Source organism: Schistocerca cancellata, chromosome 4, assembly GCF_023864275.1.
Source record: "Schistocerca cancellata isolate TAMUIC-IGC-003103 chromosome 4, iqSchCanc2.1, whole genome shotgun sequence".
NCBI classification, from domain to species: Eukaryota; Metazoa; Arthropoda; class Insecta; order Orthoptera; family Acrididae; genus Schistocerca; species Schistocerca cancellata.
Genome location: NC_064629.1, coordinates 138176931 through 138193432, shown reverse-complemented (window position 1 = coordinate 138193432; position 16502 = coordinate 138176931). Strand labels below are relative to the sequence as shown.

The 16502-nt window shown below is 38.9% G+C and overlaps 1 protein-coding gene across 1 annotated transcript in view; it reads left to right on the top strand.

The window, feature by feature from the left end:
- LOC126183926 (paired amphipathic helix protein Sin3b-like) overlaps positions 1-16502 on the top strand; it is a 280872-nt gene that overhangs the window by 158988 nt on the left and 105382 nt on the right. The window contains exons 12-13 of the mRNA XM_049926273.1: positions 6639-6796; positions 10379-10499. Coding sequence (XP_049782230.1) covers positions 6639-6796; positions 10379-10499 — 279 coding nt within the window. The remainder of the gene's footprint in view (positions 1-6638; positions 6797-10378; positions 10500-16502) is intronic.

The window sequence follows — 16502 nt, the reverse complement described above, 5'->3', positions numbered from 1 at the left end:
AGATTCACAATGACAGCTTCAGAAATACAGTACAAGGACAAATAGGAATAGAAGTTGTCAAGGGTTTTATATATTTATAATGTTAGCAAAGAAGTCAAACCCTCAGCAGTGATTGTTGTCACTAGTAGCTGATATGACTCATGTAATCATCCCATGAAGAGGGTGTTGGAGTAAACCAATCTAGTAGCCATGGCTGTATGTGACATTCCTTTTCATTTGTGTCAAAGGTACCAAGAAAGGTCATACAGTGGTGAAGATGTTGGACATCTATTAACCCTTGAGCGGGTCCACCGATGTATAAAGTGCGTAAACCACTAATAACATTGTTTTGTGGTGTTCAATTGTGGTCTTATAGTTGCAAGTCCAAACCTGTTCCTTCATTATTGCTTCAGTTAGCACAGTGCTACATTGTGCTCTCATACATCCAAGTGAGCAGCAGTAATATAAAATAAACAGTAAGCTAGGTGAGAAAAAATTTATGATGCATGCAAGAAAATGACACAGATTCCAAGCTAGCAGTACAATCCCACAGTGAGACAGTTGACTGGGAGGTAATTAGCAATCAGATGAGTGGTTGGCTGGGATCTGATGCAACTGCACTGTTTAATGCCTTGAGTGGGACTCTAATGTGGGGTAAAACTTGTACGTGACAACAGGGTGATGTAATGAAAGATTATTTTGTTATTGTTTAATTAAACAGTGATTTAGCTCATATAATGTAAGTTTATTTTACCTTTGTTTTATTTAACTAAGATTAAGCTGTAATTTTGTCCATATATGCTTACCTTGGTTACATATAGACAGGTATTCTTTACCTGTGTACAAAGTACACTGCATGCCCACTTGTGTTATAAAAAAAAGCGCACCCACTCGAGATTAATTTGGTGTGATGTTAAAATCCTTGTCCAATTGTCCTGCCTTAGGTTCTTGCTAGCTACTGTAAATTTATTCAGCCTAAAGCCAGGATGGCTTCTTCAAAACAACTTTTGCTGAAATTCCTGCCCCCATACTTAACCGGTATAAACTTTTGTTCTGTCTAATCATCCATAGAATGTTAAACACCAATGTTGCTTTTTTATCAAGAGTGAAATATCCAGAAACTGGCTTGGGGTTAAATTATTTGCCACACACTGTAAACTGCTTGCAGATTATATGTACATAGATGTGAATTTCAGGGAAAGTGCTTTAGGAATGGTGCAATAGATCTTGCAAACATAGGATGACAAACAGCTGTAAAGCTCTCGTTTTTTCCATACAGAATGGTATGTGAAAGGAGATGCTGTGACCTTAGTTAAAAAAAATGCCGTGGTCAAGCCAGAAGTTGGTATTAACACAACAGTACTTCACCAGGAATGATCCTATCAAAGGAGTTGTGTTTTTCCTTCTTTTTCTGTTAAGAAATTGGTAACCCAGTCACATATGATAGGACAAGCATTGCTTGAAGTGCAAGTCACTTCAACTGCCAGGAAAAATGGAAGACTTAAAAGTATTTCAATCATGGGCCTTTGGATGTCTAGTGTGACGTGTGTATAAACAACCATCAAACTTGCAGGAATTATGAGAAAACTATTGTAAACAGGATATGGACAGGAAAAGAACTACTGGGAGAGATTCACATACGAATCAGACAAAACTGCACAGCAGAGAATAAAAGCATAATTCATTCAGCACTAACATGTATTGAGTGTGAGTTATGAAACGTGTTGCAGTTTAGCCCTCAGTATAATTTGTATTTGCATACCCTGTCAATCCAAAAAATTTTGAGACTGTAATTAATAAAAAAAATAGAAAATGTTAAGATTGTGGTTTTAATACTCTGTGTGTTCTACACAGTCTCCCCTCACTTGTCTACAACACACAGAACATTCATACGACCATGTGCCACTGTCAGAAAAGCCATCACATTGGCTCGAATGTTGGTTATGTCATCAAAACATTGACCCTTCATATGAATTTGTGCATTTCATTGTTCTGCAATAGTTGATAATACTAGGTCTCATCACCTATAACTTTTTTCCCAGAAAAGTATTGTCTACATCTTGCATTTCAGTCAAATCATTGCAGACATCTGTGCATCATTGTTCTTGTTTGGAAGGCAAGAAATGCAGGAAAAACTTTGCACACAATTTTTCTCTTGTTGAAAATATTCTGGAGAAAGTCTTGAACATTCAACTTGAGAGATGCTGCTCCATTGTGATTTGTGACTTGGGAACACTGATACACTGAAGCCACATGGCAACTGCTTAACACTGCCTGCTCACAACAGGTTGGTTGAATACACGTCTGTTGTTTACAGTTGCTAGTTCAAACTGTGACTGTAGTTGTTATGCTGACATCACTTATACTTCAAGAATAAAAGCAGTCTCAGAATGTTCTGGACAGACGTGGCATAAGATGGGAATATGAAGAGCTATTAGACGGTTTGTCATGGATGCCTTCTCCTAATTGTTATCTCATGAATTATTGTAATGACTTAACACATATATTTAACCTCCAATACTATCTTGAACCACAGCATTACTACCACCGCACACCACAAGACTAAATGTTACCTGGTGGCATTGTGGGCACGTGATACAGTACGAAAAATACTCAAAGGAGGGGGGGGGGGGGGGGTCAGTTACCTGAATGGTACGGAAATTGGGGGACGGGATATACCTGTACAGACAAACAAATGATTAATTACATTTAAAAAAGAAACTGGGCTATTTATTCATGAGAAAGAGCTTCACTAATTGAGCAAGTCAATAATGATTTGGTCCACCTCTGGTACTTGTGAAGGCAATTATGTGAATAAAATCTTCCCAGTTTTCTAGCTGTGTCAATTCAAATAAAATTCTCTAGCTTTCGATGGCTATCTCCACCATTGTCCTTGAGAGTAAAAGCCACTGACTCATGGGGCTGGCAGTGTTTTCTGCTTCTATAGGCACTATTGTGGCATCTGGCACCAATCAGAGGGGGGGCAAAATGACACATGTGTAGAAGATTAGTTTGGTAACTCATAGTAGTTCCAGCCTGCCATGGGACCAAGTGATATCAGTTGGCACAAGGAGCTGGGGCAATGTTTGGAACTACTGCTCCCATCTCCCTACAAGTGTCAAGTGTCTGTCTTGTCTTTCGATATACAAAGCCCGCCACCACGCCGTACTAAGTGTGTACCCCTTTTCTCTATTAAAATTGTTGCTGTTCATTCTAATCTCAGCCACCTCCTTTATAACTAGAATCCCAAAATGTTGCCTCATGAGCCAAGACTCTCATCTTTTCAATCTGTATTTTGTGTCTGTTTTCCAGGCAATGCTCAGCTATGACTGACTTGTCGAGCTCCTATTATTTACTCTGTCGCTTGAGTTCGGTACAGTGCTCTTCCACTGTGCAAATTATTTGTTCCATATAGATGCTGCTGCATTTGCAAGAGACACCATACACACTGGGCACATGAAGAGCTATAGCGTTTTAACAGGGTGCAGAATCTTGTATTTTGGGGACAGGCCTGAACACTGGTCTCAGTCCATGTCACTGCAGCACACATTCTAACTTGCTGCTAATTGCCGCACCGTATGTCAGGAAAGAAACCGGCTTGAGCTCTTCTACCAGTCTCTGTGAACATGTCTCTGAAATGCTTCAATTCAGAGTGTAGGTGGTTGTCATCAGAAATAATATTTGGTCTGTGTACCAGCAAAAGAAGGACGCCTTTTGAATTGGCAGAAGAGGCCAAGCCAGCTGCTTTCCTGCCATACTGTGCAGCAACGAACAGCAAGTTAGGATGTTTGCTGCAGAGACATGGATTGAGACCAGTGTTCTGGCTGGTTACTAAGATCAGAGCTACACTGTGCCCCGTTAAAGACAGCGTGACTCTTCACATTACCAGTGTGTGTGGTGTCCCTTGCAAATGCAGCAGCATCTATATAGGTTAAACAATAAGCACAGTTGTGGAGCTCTGTATCGAACACAAGCAACATATTAAACAAAGGGAGCTTGACAGGTCAGCCATAACTGAGCACTTACAGGAAAATGGACACAAAATACAGTTTGAAAAGACAAGAGTCTTGGCTCATTTATCAACATTTTTGGATTCTGTAATAAAGGAGATGGCTGAGATTATAATAAACAGCAATAATTTTAACAGAGGCCAGAGGTACACACTTAGTTAGGGTGACAAGGCGTCTGAGTGGCCCTTGGATATTGAATGGGAGTAAAGACAAATGCTTGTGCTTGTAGGGAGGCAGGAACACCAGTTTGAAATGTGGTGCCGGGCCCTTGCGCCACTTGACACCAGTCGGTCACGCAGCGGGCCAGAGCTGCTATGTACTACCCAACTCGCCTTCTGTGCATGCGTTTTTTTTTGGCCCTCTCTTACTGGTGCCAGATGCTGCAATCGTGCCTCTATAAGTGGAAAACAGTGCCAGCCCTGGCAGTCAGTAGTTTTTACTCCCAAGGTGATGGTGGAGATAGCTATCGAAAGCTCAGTATTTGATTTGAACTGACATGGCTTGAAAACTGAGAAGAATTTATTCAGACATGCCATAGTGAAAGACTCTGAGAAAGCAGTTATTGAGCTTGACATTGATTGATAGAGTTGTTCAATGTCTTCCTGAAGGATATAGTGAGAAATTCCGTCCAGTTCGCTGGTTGGACCATCAAAACCACAAGATGGCTTGTGGCCCTGCCCGTAATGCTCTAAACATTCTCAATTGGGAAGAGACCTGTCGACCTTGCTGGCCAAGGTAGGGTTTTGTAAACATGAAGACAAGTGGTAGAAACTCTCTCCATGTGCGTTGACAGGTTTTTTTATTCACATAGTCCTGCACAGTCTGTGGTACCATGTGTACAAAAATGGCAATGTTTGCACTAATAGCTGCTGGGGAGGGTTGAGAGCAACTGTCTCGTGTCCTGTTTTAACATGCTAGCTGTATGAGAAATATTTTTTTTTACTGTCCTGCCATGCACAAGGAAAGGTTCAAAAGAAATAAGTTGAAGAAGAAATTAACAGAAGCTAAGTCACATTTTTGTCAGAATGCCAGTTGCTATTGCCAGAGAAGAGGCATTGATGTTCCAACTGACTCATTTGGTGAAACAAGTACTAATGACCTTGCCTTATCCACTAGCACAGTATTGGGTATTCCCATTGCTGACTGTCCGTACTATGACTGCTCACGCACAATGAGACCTTAAAGGTGTTCGCACTAACGTGTAACACTAAACAGAATTTATTGATCAGTTGATAAAATGCATGTAGGGTCTATCCTTTGTTCCATTTGTTGCACCATAGGTGGAGCTAGGTTAAAGACGCATATTGTAGATGCATTGGGTGAGTTTTATAGTGAGGTATGCATCATTTATGAGTTGGGTAAAAAATTAATTGTAGAGGTGTCGCATGTCTTGACAGATATAGTGTGGATGTTAAGTTAATGATTGCTAGGATTTTACTCTGTATGACTCTCATTTCAAGACTGACATAAGAAAATCACTGTCTTTGTGTAGAAGTTAGTTAATGAATTCCAGTCATGGATAGTGTAATATTTAAATATGAATTCTTGTGTTTTGTTGTGCTTTAGTTCCAATGGTTCTCAATTGAGCTGAAGTTATATGAGTAATCTTTTGATGCAGTAGATAATAACTGGAAATGAAAGCAATTACATGAGTGGTATCATAACTGTTGGTGTACCTATACCTAAACAGACATCCCTGCCACAAAGTTGTGGGTGGAATGGATGGGAGCATTTAATATCGAAAGTAGCTAAGCTACATAAATACAAAAACTGTCATTTATTGGTGAACTTGGTTTGAATCAGAGAGTATCTTTAAAATTAGATAGATATCAACTACAGAGATCACACCATAAGTTTTCAAAAAGCGTATTTCCTTATTGATGATTAAATATGCAGTTTCTGTCTTAGTAGTGCTCTACTTGAGTGCCGCTTTACTTTACTCTCCTTGACTTTCCTCCACACATTACTGGCTTCTTTCCAACATTTGATTCCTGTGCTTGCATTATTTCTATTTTGATATTTGTATTTATTCTTTGTTTTCTTCTTCCATTTTCTCTGTAGATCTTTCTTTTCTAATCAGTTATTTGCATAGTTTTTATTTGGTTGTTGTAGGTTACATCATTTTTGTATTTGGTCTGTCCATTGCTGTCATCTAATGTTTTATGATCTGAAGTTTGAATTTATTGTTGGATACGCTATGATCATTTATGAGCCGTGTCATGTACTTTCACTTTTTTTCACACACAGCTGCCTCCTGCTGTCACTCTTCTCTGCTACATTGGTTTTAAAAGTTTGAGGTTTAAAGTGTTAAATATTTTTTCTTTGTTACCCCTGTCACTATTGGATGTTAGGGTTTTGACTATTGGCATTTATCCAGTGTTTACAATTATATTATATTTTCAATGTTTATTTTTTACTTTTATGCCTTTATTAACCATGAATTATCGAACCCTTAAGCATAATGCATTAATATTTTAATAAGATATAACACTTGCATTGGAGTCTATTGCATTTAAGCTCTAAATAGTGTCATTTGTTTTGTGATTCAACTTTATTTATTTTCCATCATATGTATAGGAATATTAAAAATGCTATTGATCTTAATCTTAATACATTAATTCATTTGCAACTTTATCTTATGTATTTCAGCTGGATCTTGTGATAGAAACAAACACTTCAACAATTAGAGTCTTGGAAGGAGTAAATAAAAAAATGTCACGGATGTCACATGAAGAATTAGTAAGATTCAAATTGGATGACTGCTTGGGAGGATCATCTCCTACTATCCACCTTAGGGCTGTTCGCAGGTATTTTTTTTTTTTTTTTTTTTAACATAAGATGCTATTACATTATTCAAGTTCTTGATTTTTTTGTGTTACAAATCTTAAAATATATGTTTGTTAAAATGGCTTTTATGCCAAAACTAGACATGATACAAATATGTGACTGTTACCAGCCACTACTGCAACTGTCTCCTACCAATCACCATTTAGATCTTTTTCATAATTGTACACTTTCGTCCACAGCAATGCTATCAGTGTCTTTATGTAATTTCTGCAATCATAAATGTAGTCCACATTTCTCAATATCAGTCATATGAGTGAATTGGAAGACGCATTTAATTCGTCTCGCCAACACAGAGTTTGTGTTACTTGGTTTCTGTGTGGGAACTAGTTACAAATGGTGCCCACGAGGTTCAGTCGTAGGGCCCTCAATTTTTCCTCTGTTTCTTAATAACCTTTCACAAGTAACATTACCAGCTGCTTAATTTCTTTTGTTTGTCGGTGATACTAACATTGCAGTACATAGGAAGTCAAGTATAGTTTTTGAAGGAGCTCTTAATGAAACGTTTGTGCACACTAATAAAGAATTTCTAATTTATTGTGATTAAGCTTCCAACAAGCTAATTATATGTAGTTCAAAAATGGCAACAAGTTCTCCCCAACATATGGATAATATATTAGGATATGTAAATATAAATGTGTCTAAGGAATTATGACTTCATTATAAATTCAGTTTGAAGGAGCATATCATAGAACTTTCAAAACAACTAAGCAAAATAGCTTCCATGCAAATGTTGTCAGATCTAGGTAAAAATAAAAAAAGGTTACAAACTTTCCTTGCATTCATTCCACGATGTCATCCATGTCTAGAAGTATGTAATAGAAATCATTTGCAGTGTGAATGCTAAAGTGTCAATCAGAACTCAGTTAAGAGAAAAGGATGTGCCAGTATAGATGTGTCAGTATATTTATTCCGTAGAGAAATTTGTGTTAAATAATCTCTTTATCTAAAGATCAGTTCACAGAATGAATACTAGGAATAAGAACAATCTATGTAAAATTCTAAAATTGCTTGTTTGATCCAGAAAGGTGCCCATTGCTTAGGAAGACACATTTTCAATAACTCATTGAAAACCATGAAATGTTTTGTTGCTAATTATGTTAATTTTAGGAGAAGGCTAATGAATTTTTTGCAATGGGCAATTCCTTCCACTCCAGCTATGTAATTCGTAGTAGAACCAGTTAATGTACACTGATCAAGCAGAACATTATGACCACTGACGTACTATCGATATAAACCCATCCAGGCAATATCAGTGTCACCTGGCGAGGAATGACTGCTAGTCAGACACACACACAAGGCATGTAGTATCAGTAAGTGTGCTGTCCGTGTGTAGAATGGAGAAGATGCACGTTCTACCTGAGTTTGTCTGAGAGTACATTGTGATGGCCCAGAGGCTCAGCACGAGCATTTCGGAAACTTTATTACTTGTCAGGTGTTCAAGGAGTTCTGTAGTGAGTGTCTTCAGCACTACCAAGGTGAAATGATGTCCATATGTCATTTGGTTGTGTGGCCACCTCTCATTACAGGTATCGGATGTTGTAGGCTGGGCAGACTGGTAAAACAGGACAAGTGGTGAACTGTGGGGTAACTAACATCAGACTTTAATGCTGGGCAGAGTACAAGTGTGCCTAAACACACAGTGCACTGAACAATCCTAGCGATGTGCCTCTGCAACCGACGACCCGTGCGTTTGCTAATGTTAACACCATGACATTGGGAACTACGATTGAAAGGGGCACGTGTGTATCAGCACTCTGCATTGGCACAATGGCAGAGCATTGCATGGTCTGATGAATCTCAATACCTTCTTCATCATGCCAAAAGGACGCAAATCTGCCAGCTTCCAGGGGAACAGCTCCTTGACATCCATACTGCGAGATGGAGACAAGCTGGCAGCAGTTCCATTATGCTCTACTGAACATTTACATGGGCATCCGTGAGTCCACTGGAGCTTGTGAAAGGCACCGTGACAGCCAAGGAACATCGTACACTGGTTGCAGATAACAAGCACCTCTTCTTGACGATCATGTTTCCCGACGGCCGTGGCATTTTTCAGCAAGATGATACGCAGTGTCACAAAGCCAAGAGGGTGGTGGAGTGGTTCGAGTAACACAGGGCAAGTTGATGTGCTGCGCCCCCCTCCTCCTCCTCCCCCCCACCCCCACCCCCCCCCCCCCCACTCGCTAAATCTGAACCTGACTGAATACATCTGGTATGTGATTTTTCACTTAGGCCTATGCCACTTCCTTCAGAACCAAATCATTTAGGAACTGCAGAAGGGATTCCGAAAATTAGTTTGTTTGCAGGTATATTTAATGTACTTCATCAGTTTTCCTGCCTATATTATGAATGAAAAGTTATTGGGCAAATGGCTTGATCATTGTGTCAGACGTGCACAATATTTCAACAAGAGAATGAGTTGTCATCATCGGGTGCACTGATCAACTCCTACCAAGAGGCTATAGCAGCTACTATTTGTATGCGAACATGCTTGTGCACCTTCTTCTATTGTTTATATATTGTGCTTGTCTGATGTGATGTCCCGCCATTCACTCAAGATCTTTTCCTTTATGTTTTATATATTTTTATTTTTCTGTCATGTTCCATATGCTTGAGGATCTCCTAATAATGGGTCCGCATAAGAAACAGTACATCTAATCTAATCTCACTTTGAATTCCTAAACGTTTGTCATATTTTCTTCTTATTTATTTCTCTTCAAATACAGTATTTTTTATTTCTTTTGTTTATCTAAAATAATGTCCCTTCATTTCTTAACAATGTGAGCATTTTATCTTTGATTTGTTTAGTTGTATTGTACCAATTCCAAAGAAAGTTAATGACAAATAAAGAAAGAGAGAATTGGTGTGGATCATAGAATCGTAAACAAAGAAGCATTTGCAAAAAGATTTTGCAGCAGTGAATTGTGAACAAAGGCAGTCTTTACAGCAGCAAGTAGCTCACTGAAATGAATGACGTTTATTGTACTTTCTCAGATAAGACAACAATAATGCAGAGAAAAGGCAGCATAATAACTACTTGAATTGGCACGTTACACAACAAGCAAAAATCCCTGTCAAAAACAAGTAAATTCTTTTTTGCTGTATATTGAATGAACTGTATCATACTGCTCTTTTCAAAGTCTGTAGAGTGGTGTCACAATCCATTTTTCGTATGAGTGTTGCCAATTTACTGCCCTCACAATTATTACTGCTTTCACAATTATCTAAAGTCAAAATAAGGTTGATTCTGCTATTTTAAGTCTGACAAGATCTTTAAAAAATAAAAGTTATTTTTTTCTGCAAAGTGAAACATAACTTTCCATATACTTCTCGTTAAGTACGGTGTATCAGAGAACACGAAGTACTGTTGGTAGGTACATTTCAGAAATGATCGGTATAAAACATGTTGATTGTGTTGGATAAATTAGTCATTTAATTTAATTTTTTTACAGGCCATGACAGTTTTCTTTTACCTTACTTCTTGCTTATCAGTTACATGTAAGATGCTTGTACTACATGTACTTTTCTATTATTGTTTAAAGGTTATATGGTGATAAGGCACCTGATATTATTGAGGGTCTGAAAAAGAATCCAACTGTAGCTGTTCCAGTAGTACTTAGAAGACTCAAATCTAAAGAAGAAGAATGGAGAGAAGCTCAAAAAGTGAGTAGAGGTTATGTAGTTACTTAGTAATAACTGCTTGTGGTGCATATGAACAGAAGCTACCTCTTTCTTCCAAATATTTCTTTCTTTGATAGAATTATGGGTATGTAGGCAATGACTCTCCTGTAGTAGAGTTGTAGTCCCTAGTCAACATAAGCAAATGACATAACAGATGAATTCCCACTTGAAAGGGACAGACACTTGGGGGCATTTTATAATTCCTCATGGTAGATAAACCATGTAACAGGGTAGAAGATAAATCAAACAATATTTTGTTAAGTTGGTTGGAAGAATCTCCAGCATATGCTGTGAATTGGATTGAGTTTCCGTGGAAATATATGGAATATACAGAGTTTTATTAATTGTATATTCTGGTTCCAAAACTCGGGTTGTGAATCTTGTAGCACACAATACAAATGCATGAAGAACAATTAACTTGTTTATTGAGCCAAAGCCAAGATGGCACAGAATACAGTAACAAGGAAGTGACAGCCAAAGGCAGTACAAAGTTAGTAGTGACATTCTATCTCAGCATAATATTGCAGATCCATAGCATAACCAAGAGTAGTGTATCCAGATTTTGGGTACGGCCCAGTATGATGACAGTGAACAGTACAATGAAGGATAACAACACTACAGATAATCTGACAATATAATTTATTGCAGCATTACCACAGAAAAGTGTCACATAAGACTGTAATAACAAAAATGATCGTCATTGATCAGAGGTAAGTATAACTCGAAGCCCAAAGAAAAATTGGTCAAGTAATCACTGTAACACGGCTACACATTAGTATTGAGTCTCCAGGAAGATTGCTGGTACCTGCTAGGTGGCGTGGCGTAGCGGAGTGATGTGTGCTGCAGACTCAGTTGAAGCTCCAACGGATGGGAAGCCGTAGGCACCCAGCAAAAGTGGCCTAGAGCAGAGCTACAGCTACAACTGCAACTGCAACTGCCTGCTGGAAGTTGGTGGAGGTGGCTTAAGTATGCCGCAGGCGGAGATTATCCACGGAGTGTTGCTGACCGTGTGATCCACGGACACAAGCTAGTCTCCCCTGATAGCAGCGCCGCCGTAGTTGCAGCATGGGCTGTCTATGAGTGATAATGGTAGTTCGTGGTGGCACCTGCTAGCATTAATCTTGTAAACAGCCCTAAATCCAAACACGCAATGTACTAGCGAGGCACCTAAACATTCTCCAAAGGAGAAGTACGTGCTGACCACAGGCTGGCAACCTGCATGGTGCAAACTTCATGCCAGAAACTGGAGTGGCTGACTATGCAGGGACCCAGCCCTGCGTACTCTACATTGATATTGTGCTCCAAATGTCTTGCTGATGTCCACATTTGTCTTTTGTATGGTGTCAGTGAACATTTACATTTATGGACGTCTTCTTGTTTCTCACACTTCAGTGATCTTTGTAACGAAACTATTGTTAGGTTCTTTACCAATTCATTCTGCACACTTTCTTGCACAGAAGAAACATTGGCTGACATCACAACTTCTTAGGGGCTACTATCTTCCCTGTCAGAAACTTCTGTTTTGCCAATGTTTTACAATGATTTTCTTTTTTGCATATGTTTGATAGATATTTCAGTATCTTGGTAAATAAATGAGGAATGGATCCTGCTTGTAGAGACTGTCTTCCATTTAAAATTACAATTTTTTACCGTTGTGATAAGTGTTTGTATTTGTAAGTTCCTGTGCGACATGTGACACATGCAAAATAATTTTGATTCTAATTTCTGCCTTTTAAGGAATTTTTTGCACCCATTTTTTAAAAAATATTTCATTTTTTGGAGATATAAAGACATATTTAACTTCACTTTCTCTTTCCATTTTTTCTTCTTTTTGTCTTATTAAGTACAAGCAACTGAAAGTCATAACACTACTTTCTCACTACACCCTCCACTGACACAATGTTCACACACAACACCAAAAGTAAAATCACCAAGTAAGTGCAGACTATGTCAGCAGTCACCGTCCAATAAAATATCAGTTCTACCAACTTGAGTCTTAAGCTACAGTGCTGCTTGTAGTTCATGGGAATACCACCTGTCCTGTGCTACCTTTGTTAAAGTGCTGCAAGACAGCACACTTCCTCTCTTCTGCTCACTATCTTATTACCAGTAAACTTCAATTAAAATACTTGATAGTCAATATCTGGCAGAGGTAGTGGGACAACTCTGATCAGGGACAATGATTTTATTCTCTTTTCCTGAACAGGGTGCAAAAGTTCCAGGTCATTCCCAATCAGGACATTATGCATGTTTCACAGGAGACATCCTTATCCAACTCGCCTTGAATTACTCAAGCTCAGGTAGGTAGACATGTGCAAGTGTGAAGGCATAGGAACTCGAAAACATTTTGTCCTCTTCCGTGCATTATTCAACACCTCTGGACAGAATATACCATTTACCTCCACTTTATACATGGGTGTAAGAGACCCCAAAATGTGTTGACTAAGTAATGAAATAGCCAACAAAATCCTAAGAAGAAAATAAGGATAGGTATCACCCTGTTTTTCCCAGTCTGCTGCATGTGAAAATCAAGTAGAAGGATTATACATTATAGGACTATAACATTAAATTAATGTAGTAGCTACAATAACAATATCTATATGATATTCTCAATGCAAAATAGTGTTATAACTTAAAATGTACCACAAAATTACTTAGTTAATACTAACAATAACCTTGTAAGACCAGCAAAGATTCTAGATCTTCAAAATCTGAGCCATATCTGCAGGACTGCATAGGATATAATTTAAACAATGGAAAATCCATGATGGAATGTAACAATATTATGAAAAGGATGGTAGCTACTCACCATATAGTGGAGATGCAGAGTCGCAGATAGGCACAACAAAGAGACTGTCTGTCACAAAGTAAGCATTCAGCCAACAAGGCCTTTGTCGAAAATAGACAACACACACACACACACACACACACACACACACACACACACACACACAGTCTCTGGCAGCTGAAGCCAGACTACGAGCAGCAGCACCAGTGCATGGTGGAGGCAATCTCTCTGGAAATTGTGGTATGAAAATCCTGGAGTGTTGCCGGTGCATCTTTAAAGGCACTGTTCTTCACATAACCACATAGTAAATAATCACACGGATTGAGATTGGATCTGTAAGGGGGCTATTCCACAGTGTGTCCAGTGAACACTAAGGTGTGCAGGGTAACTGTCAAATCTCTGGACATCCCCTGAAGGAAATCAAAGAAATCCGCAATATGGTGTGTATGTGCTCCATCCTGCAGGAACCATTAGTTTTCGGTAGTGGTGTGCAACCAGTACGAATTCATGCTCCAGTACCTGTCTGTACTTGTCTCCCATGACAGGTTCCTCAATAAAAATGGGCCCAATAATGAATTGTGGACTGTTTGCTCACCAAACAGTGATATTTTGTGGATGAAGTGGAGCAACACCTGGAATGTATGGATTCACAGCATCCCAGTGGCACCAATTCTATTTGTTGATGTACTTGTGGAGATGAAAGTGTGCCTAATCAGTAAACCACATCAGATCCTTCTCAACTGTTCCATTTTCAAAGGCCTCAGTAATCTCATTTGCAAACGAATATCACCACTGTACATCCATGTCCTTCAAAGGCTGGCACAGTTGAATTTTGTAAGGGAAAAGGTTAAGTTTGCTTTTCATTATTCATTGAAAAGATCATCATGACATCCTGAGTTGCTGTGTTGCATGTCTTGTTGAGGTAGTAGGTTCCTCAGTGAATAGGTTTCTCACTCCTATCACATTCTCCAGGGTTACAACTGAGGCTGATCATCCTGAGTGGCTCTTCCTGGAATTATGTAAGGATCTAGTCTTTTAAAAATGTTTCATCAATTTGAAAAGAAAAAAGTCATCAGAATTATACTTCCATTCTGTACTGTAATCTGATTGAGAAATGGTCATTCCAGATGGTGCCATTCATGGAACAAACGTGCTGTTGAATGCGTCTCTCACCACAGTGCTATACATCCAGAATTTGCATAAAATTTTTCTACAATAAACAAATGCTGCTCCAGTGTTAATGTTTACATTCTGGAAAGTGAATTGAGACTTTGATGAGTTAGCTACATTACAACAGTATCACATGGAGAATCATTTACGACATACTATTAGCCTAACACTTCCTGTCACATATTTTGTGCCAGCCTGTATGTTATGAGGTCACAACTCCCAGTGACTACAATGGAAACTTACCAATATTTCTTCCTCTTTTCTATCAATTTTTTTCTCTTACTGTCTCTTAATTAAATATATAGGTGTAACATTGCAAAGAGATGTGAAATGGAACAAGCACATAAAGTTGGTATCAGGGTAGGCAAATAGTTGACTTTGGGTTTTGGGGAAATTACTGGAAAGTGTTGCTCATTTGTTAAGGAGATAGCGTGTAGAGCACTTAACATGGCCCATTCTCGATCAGTGCTCAAGTGTTTGGGTTCCCCATCATGTCAGATTAAATAAAGATATCAATGCAATTCAGAGGTGTGCTGCTAGATTTATTACCAGTAGGTTCGGTTAGCATGTGAGTATTATGACAGTGCTCCGTAAACTCAAATGGGAATACCTGGAAGGAAGACAACATTCTTTTCACAAAACATTAATGAGAAAGTTTAGAGAACCAGCATCTACATCTACGTATATACTCTGCTAGCCACCTAACGGTGTGTGGCAGAGGGCACAGTTCACGCCAATGTCATAATTTCCCCTCGCCCCCCTCCCGCCCCCCTCCCCCTCTGTTCCACTTGCAGATCGCTCGAGGGAAAAACGACTGTCTGAAAGCCTCAGTACGAGCTCTAATTTCCCTTATCTTTGAATGGTGATTATTGTGTGATTTGAAAGTTGGTGGTAATATGTGCTCTACATCCTTGGCGAAAATCTGATTTCGGAATTTAGTGAGCAGCCCCTTCCGTTTAGTGCATCATCTATCTGCAAATGTATCCCATCTCAAACCTTCTACGAGATTTGTAATGCTTTCACAATGGCTAAATGTACCAGTCAGGAATCTTACCGCTCTTCTTTGGACCTTCTCAATCTTTTGAATCAGACCCAACTGGTAAGGGTCCCAAACAGACGAACAATACTCTAAGACTGGGTGAACTAACATATTGTAAGCAATTTCCTTTGTTGAAGGACTGCATCGCTTCAGGATTCCACCAATAAACTGCAATATGGAGTTTGCCTTGCCTGTTACTTGTGTAATCTGATAATTCCATTTGAGATCATTTCGAATAGTCACACCCAGGTACTTGATGGAAGTTATCACTTCCAAAAATTGGGCATTTATTTTGTACTTGTACATTAATGGGGATTTTTGCCTTGTTATACGCAGTAGGTTACACTTACTAATATTGAGAGATAGTCATTACACCACGCATTTATTTTCTGCAAGTCCTCATTGATTTGTTCACAACTTTCGTGTGATACAACTTTCCTGTAAACTACAGTGTCATTGGCAAACAGTCTAATGCCGCTGTCAATACCATCAACCATATCGTTTATGTAAATTGTAAAAAGCAGCAGACCTATTACACTGCCCTGGGCACACCTGAAGTTACGCGTGTTTCTGTTGAAGTCGCCCCATTCAGGGTGACATACTGCTCTCTGTCTGTCAGAAAACTTTCCGTCCATTTGTGGCTTACTACAGAACAATCCTACTGCCACTGTATAAATCCCACATAAAGACTGCAAAGACAAGATAAGAGAAATTAGGGCTTATGTGGAAGCATATAGACAATGATTTTCCCTCATTTCATTTGTGAGTAGAGCAGTAAAGAGAATGGTTAGCAGCAGTACAAGGTACTCTCTGCCATGGTAGCTTTTGGAATATATATTTAGATGTAGTTATTTTTCTCAGTTTGCTGCATATTTCATATTCTTTTCATTAATTAGTGATAGGCTGCACAGACCACTACTGGAACTGATACTGGCAGACTAAAAGTGTGTGCTGAACCTGGGCTGAAGCCTGGGACTGTTGCATTTTG